The sequence below is a fragment of the Procambarus clarkii genome, chromosome 29 (assembly GCF_040958095.1).
Source record: "Procambarus clarkii isolate CNS0578487 chromosome 29, FALCON_Pclarkii_2.0, whole genome shotgun sequence".
Classification (NCBI taxonomy): domain Eukaryota; kingdom Metazoa; phylum Arthropoda; class Malacostraca; order Decapoda; family Cambaridae; genus Procambarus; species Procambarus clarkii.
Genome location: NC_091178.1, coordinates 36,057,312 through 36,064,603, shown reverse-complemented (window position 1 = coordinate 36,064,603; position 7,292 = coordinate 36,057,312). Strand labels below are relative to the sequence as shown.

At 45.2% G+C, this 7,292-nt stretch overlaps 1 protein-coding gene across 1 annotated transcript; it reads right to left on the bottom strand.

Annotated features, from left to right (window-relative positions):
- Positions 1–2,590: 2,590 nt before the first annotated feature.
- On the bottom strand, positions 2,591–3,940 carry LOC138369719 (uncharacterized). The gene has a single exon (XM_069333155.1). It carries the CDS (start codon positions 3,938–3,940, stop codon positions 2,591–2,593), a length of 1,350 nt encoding a protein of 449 aa, XP_069189256.1.
- Positions 3,941–7,292: the final 3,352 nt, after the last annotated feature.

Sequence of the window (7,292 nt, the reverse complement as noted above, 5' to 3'; positions counted from 1 at the left end):
AGAAGGATCAACGACGACAACATCAACCAACCCACAGACTATACTAGGCCTGTAATCTCACCACAATTACACTAGGAGGCCCTGCCCGTATTCCGCCAATTGTCCATCAACACTAGACAGGTTATTTGAACCACCTGTTACACCATGAGGCTCTGCCAGCTGCTTCATGGGTGCCCACTGTCTCTGAGGCTATTTTACTGGTCCTTCCGTACCTCATCGGCCCCAAATTTCACGAAAATTGGGCCTAGACACAACCCGGGATGACAGGAGTGCCATCCCTGCTGGTCAACACGGTAACGTCAACGATTAACTGTGGTGGAGGGGGGGAAATTTCCCCCTCCACTCAGCTACGTCCTCGTCCACCTGCTACCCAGCTCAAACTGACGATTTCACGGGCTAAGGCAACTCAAAATGCCCATACCTCCCCCCCTACTTTGTCTTGACCAATCAGCAGGAAGCCGGCACACCACCATGGTGCCGCTTCCAATCACAGCTGTTCGCGCCCAAATCAGCTCGGAGCAGCCGTGCCTAACCCAATCACAGGCCTCACTCACCCTCAGGCATCCTGTGACGTCACAAGGAGGGGAAGGCCTAAAGACAGTGGCACACTGTCTCACATGGTGGGGGGGGGGGGGCAACGTTCAACCCTCTGTCCCTTCCACCTGTAAAACAGTTGGGAGAGTCAAGTACCTCCCTACACCACTTCACACTCAACTCCCATCCTATTTTACAGAACGCGAAAATTTCTGTAATTCTCTCTACAGAGCAATCACAGGCCTCTAATCAGTCCCAACCGACTTTCCTTAACATAAGCTTTCATTCAACACCCCACAAGTATATGTTAGTTTGAAAGCTCCAGTTTCTAGAGTCCCTAGAACGACTAGCCTAATCTAGAAACTAGGAAAACTAGCTGAGAGAATCTAGATTACCTCACAACAATCCTGGTGACATGTCCCTAGACGCGTGTCCACACTTGAGGTAGGATTAGAAAGGGACATTGTGTCTCTGGTCTGTCGATGTCTTGCCAGACTCATGTTTTCGCTAGAGGAGTAAAGAGACGGAACGAATTTGTCCATGGCCTTCGGGGGTTCCAGTGTCTCCCACCCAGGACGTTCCACTCGACTCATCTCGAGCTGAGTTTCCAAATACTTCATTAATAATCCCTACCTTGAGGTGATAGGTACACCTCGGATCTTCCCTGGTCCCTTTGACTCCCGTGGGGTTTCCGACTCGTAGTCTGAGTAATCGGAAGATGACTCCTTGTTGGCCATCGCTGCGTTGGGGTTTAGTGCTGCAATAAACAGTGACTTAACAGTAAGAAAGGCATTGATTGAAATTATTCCCTGCGTGCATTCTTACACCGTGAACATATATACTCCGGCTGATACACACTACACATTGGTGTGCATGTTTCTAATTGTCCCGCCTGAATACTACATGCACAATCGAATGATCCTGTAGCTAATGGGACCACGTCATCTACTGTTTCGTGGAAAGTTGCCCAGTTTTGTTGTGCCTTGGGGCAATAAGAACAGCCCCCGCACGGTAAGTCCTATATGGGGATGTCATGACGGAAATGTGTACATAGCTGCTGGTTGTCCCCTTCCCATGACAACGAGTCCGCATTGATGTGTTTCTTCCCGGCCCTGTGTTGTATCTTCAAGTCAAACTGGCTTAGTTCTTCCAACCAACGAGCTAATTGGCTCTGGGAGTTCTTGAACCTAGTCAACCATACCAGACTGCCATGATCCGTTCGGATAATAAAAGACCGGCCCAGTAAATAGTGCCGAAAAAGCCTGGTACCCCTCACGACTGCCAACAATTCCTTCCTGGTAGTACAATACCGTCTTTGCTCTGGGGTTAATGCAAAACTAGCATAAGCAATGACCTTTTCCTGTTCCTCCTGAACATGCAGCAACTCAGCACCTATAGCCCAATCAGAGGTGTCGGTATCCAGGATAAATAGATCCTGTCCATTGGGTAGTCCCAAAACAGGGGTCGTAGTCAAAGCAGTGTTGATAGTGCCGAAGGCCTCTTGATGTCTACATTCCCAATTAAATTTGTTTGCCCCAGTTAATGCATATAAAGGGGCTGCTAGCTCTGCAAAACCTTTTATAAAAGCCCTGTGATAGTTGGCTAATCCTAAGAATTTTTCCAAATCCTTGGATGACCTAGGGGTTTGCCCCCTCACCACTGCCTCTATTGCCTCCTGTCCAAATTCTAGCCCCGTCCGGCTAACTATTCTGCCCAAGAATTCAACCCGCCTTCTAAACAAAGCGCATTTTTGTGGCTTAGGGCGCTGGCCATATTTTCTAAATCGTTCAAAGACTTGTTCCAGGTTGAAGAGATGACTCTGAAAGGATTCACCTAGCACTAAGATGTCATCCAAAAAAGCTAGTACGGTTTCCCAATTTAATTCTCGTAACACTAGATTCATGACTCTTGCATAAGTAGCTGGTGCATTGCAAAGGCCAAAAGCCATTTTCCTAAATTCAAAAAGATCATACTTGGTGATAAATGCCGTCTTTTTCCGGTCTTCCTATGCTACGTTAATCTGGTAATACTCTGAATTGGCATCTAATTTACTGAATCATTCGTTCCCCGCTAATGTGTCCAAACATTCATCCACTAGTGGAAGCGGGTATACATCCTTTACGGTACGGGAATTCAGTTCCCGGTAGTCCACGCACAATTGAACCGAGCTATCTCTTTTCCTCACTAATACTGGTGCCGATGCCCACTCAGACATTGATGGTTGGATGATACCTGCATCAAGCATTCGCTGAAAGTGTCCTTTTTCTTCCTGTGCAAAACATGCTGGTGTTCGTCGTATTTTCTGTTTCACCGGTCTGGCATTGTCTGTGTTGATGTGGTATGACACTTCCTTAAAAGAACCCAAGTCAAATTCACTTGCCGCAAATACATCTTTATATGTCAGTAATAAACGAGATAGTCGGCATACCTGTTCTACTGTCAGGGTCTCTTCTATGTCCTGTAACAGGCTTAACATATGGGTGGGTAGCTTGCCGTGGGTTTCCTGTGATGCTTTCCCTATCGACCTTACAGCCACTGCGGGCCCAGACTTGGGTAAAACTTCCCATACTGCTTCTGCATTAGCCACATGCATCTGTCTCTTCAATGTGAAGTTCCGTTCTATGACATTAAGTACACATATTTGTAGGGTTTTTCCATTCTGGTGCAATGCGCGCATTATTGGTATCCTCTCTTCATCCAAGGGTTCCACTAGGTATTGTGGCATATTATTGTCTAGTTCACATAGGACGTTTGCCACCGACCGAGGTGGAATGACCGTGTGTTGAGACACTGCCACTTTAGCTATGCAAGGGTTGGAGTTTGGGTCTGGTGTATCTTCCCTTCCCAATTGCATAGCAATAATTTGTCCCAGTAGTATCATCTGAGATTGAGCCAAGGCCAGGCTGATGCCCTGACGTTTCATAAAATCAAGCCCTAATAGCATGTTATCTTTAATTGGTGCTACATATATGTTTACTTCAAATTTCCCTCCAGCAATTAGTAATGTAACCGGCCCTATCAGTGTCCCTGGAATACACATACATTTCCCTGCTGTATTGAGAGTGATCCGCCTTATTACCGGTGGTGGGGGTATCAACTGTTGATGAACCTCTTGAGAAATAATTGGAACCTCTGCCGCTGTGTCAACTATTGCTCTCACCCTTACGTTCTCTACTTGAATCGGGATCCAGAACATGGAACCGGACCGTAATTGCCTAATGGTTATTTGTTCTTGTTCCTCCCTTTCCTGCTTATCACTGCCCTCGGATGTGCAGGGATGGTCTACCTCATCCTCCCTAGAGAAACAACTACTCTGCTCTTGAGAGAATTCTTCCTCTTCACCTACTTGCTGGAAACTTAAATGTACTCCCTCATGTTGATAAAAGTCGTCTTCATCTTGCGACATTTTTCCGTCGCCTATGTCCTTTTCGTCCGCTAGTGCTATCATTTCAGGTGCACCTTCTGCAAGTGTTTTATCCGGCGGCCAATCTTCCTAATGAATATCCAGTGCTGGTATTTGGAGGGTATAAGTTTTGAACCCTCGAGAAGGACTTTGTGTCTTTGGAGGTGGTGTAACCACGCTCTGCTGGCCTGGTATGTCGTGGGTCGAATCTAGGCCTCTTGAACCGACCCATCTTTGTTTAAAGACTGATCCTCTTCCTAAAAATGAAACATGATACTTATCGTTGGAACGCTCCTCCTGTTTACGGCCTTCGTCCCAGCCACTCCTAGATTGTTGGCAATCGCGAGCAAATTGACCCTCGTCCCCGCATAGGTAACAATTATTACTCCTCCTAGGTGATGGGGAGCGGTGGCCCCGAGGCGATATGATGGCGTTTGTGAGACGCCTCAAACCCTCACATACCTCGTCCAATTTGTCACGAACCCCTGAGATTCCTGAGATGACTTCGTCTAGTTTTGCGTTCATGCCTGTCAATTTATCTAACTTTGTATCCATTCGCGCAAGAGATGAAGAGCCTGATCCAGTCTTTGTTTGCCAGAGACCCCCCCTTACCCTGGCCTGATAAGCTACCAGCCGGTGACGACTCTGGAGATTTTGTGGGTGTCCGTGAGCGGAGGTGGAAAGCCAAATTACTCCTGGCAGGTTGTTCATATCGAGAAGGTCTATCCACAGCATTTATCCGCACTGCTGGCCTTTGGGACCTCTGCTGCTGGGAACTAAATGAGGATGACCCTGCTGACCCGTGAATAGCAACAGAATTATGCTGAAATGTCTGAGCCCTATCAATGGCTTTTTCCATTGACGAAATATTAGCGTTGGAAATATACTCTGCTAACCGCCTATCTAACAAACCTTGGCCAAATCGCATGATTGCCAGCTGCTCTTCCTCTCCCTGTTCCAGATGTTTGTAGGCTCGTTGGGCCAAATGCTGGACTCTATCAGCCCATTCTAAGATTTCCTCACCATTCTCCCGCCAAGTCTAAAACCTCCCTATCTCCAAATCTCTTTACAAGTTTGTGCATCATGCGAGTATAATCAATTGATGGTTCCCGGTCTAGTATTCGGTTGTAAAAATCACTAGCCTTTCCCTTAAGACACCAACCCAAGTCTGTTAGAGAAGTAGTGCCACTCCAATCTTTTTCCGCTGCATACGATGTGAAACAGCGATAGAATGGAGTCCAATCAGATTTACCATCATAATTGAGTTCTCGAGGTGGTGGATGGAATGAATTATTCGTCCGACCATACCGGTTCCACTGTCGAGGATACGTGGAGTCATCCGAATCAGAATCCTGAGAGCTATCTGACACCCCTTCGAACTGGATGACGAGTGGAATGAGACGGACCCTTAGTGGAAATATGTCCCTGTCTCTGAAAACTAGAACTATGCAAACTATGGGTATTACGAGGGGGAGACCTACGTCTGGTGCGACTGTGTGTAGCTGAGCCCCCACCCTGGAAACACAAACCGAAACTGTCTCTATTTTCCGCTTGTTACAACTTGTAATAAAGTTGTTACATCTTGGCTTAACGTGTTTATGACGTATTAGAACGTTGTTACAACTTGCTATATTGGTTGTTATAACTGGTTAGGAGGTGTTAAAACTTGTTCGAACGTTGTACCAACGTCGTAGTTTCGGTGTGTGTTTGGCGGGCAGAGACGACGGAGACATTCCCATCGGTTGATGGCGATCCTGAACGTCACCCAGTGTTTAGTTCTGCCATTGTGATGGAGCCTGAGCCATGAGGTAGTGGTTCCGTGTCAAAAGATATGGCATTCAATAAAGGAGTTGTAATCTTAAGGTGAGATATATGATGGATGTTGTCTGCCGTGATAGTGCGTGTGTGTCTGAACTTAACAATTCTGTTGGCCAGTGTGTACGACACTCCAAGTAATGTTATTAGATCAGTTACAGATGCCAAGTTAATGCGTATTCGGGGCATCTTGCGGCAATGAAAAGCCACAGCTCAGAACTACTCTTTTTGCAAAATGTACGTTCACAGCCAAAGTAAACCGGCAATGAATAAGAATAAGACTCGTCAGGGAATAGGCCTTAAATCTAGGAATGGTCCAGGATAGTATCCTGTTTCCAAGCCAGTAACCAATGAAAGCAGGTGCCACTTAGGAATTATCCAGTATGGTTGAAGTAACTATTCACTGCACGATTGTCCAAAAAATTGGAGAAAAACAGGGTGGCCCCAATAATTAGGATGACCTGACTCCAATGTTACTCCCGCCCCAAAATTTGCAAAAGATGGAATGCACTTGGTATGGTCTTGAACACTCCCCAGACTGGATAATTATAAGTGCTTGCACTGAACTTGATCATGTATGAAATCAAGGATTATATTAAGTCTAGAATCATGCACCTAAATCTAGAAACATGCATTTAAAACTAGAATAATGCACTTAAATCTAGAATGTAAACATACATTGCAGTCCTACATGTATATGTTAGGTAAGAACCTTCTCACTTATTACTAGGTATATTCACTGGTGACTCGTAGGATGATCATATGTAGTAATGTTCTCCTACAAAGTGGACATTTGCAACCACCATGTTCCAATTTTCCAAATTTCACATATATAATCAGTATCATTTACTTAATTAATATATATATCAGTATTTGTCACCTCAATGTCTCAAGTAAATTTCTCTAATGTTACTGAAAAGGAAGTTTATTCATTAATATCTATATTCAGCAATGAGTATACAGGTCAAAGTTCATGCACCTGTTAAAGAACAACACATTCATTTGGAATGGGTACGTTCAGGGAAGAAGTATGGTTTCCTTTTCTCAGGTTTTCAATACACCAGCACAATTTTTTTTGACACATATGTCTCCTTGGAGTCATATATATAAGGAAAGTTCGTGAAGGCAAAGTAGGAGACAATCCAATAAGATGCAACAAAGACCTATGTATAGATGACGCCTCTGAGTCCTCCAAGACCGTGACGCAATAACACTGAGCCCGGATACGCTCGTGAACGAAGGCTGAATCCGTGCGGTAAAAACTTCCTCCTCACTCCTATTAGAAGCACAAAAATACTGAACACTTTGAATTCTGATGTAGAATATCTTAGAAAAATAGTAAATACCAAGAAAAATGATGGTACAACTTTAGTGGGAAGTGGGAACGTCAACTGGGAAAGCGGACGCCAACTGGTAGAGCAGACGCCAACAGGTGGGTCGAGCTGGGAGCATGTAGGAACAAGTATGGTGGCAGCGCGGCGTGGTGATGGCGTCGTCTTGAGAACAAGGAATATATACGAAAATTCACAAAAAATATAGA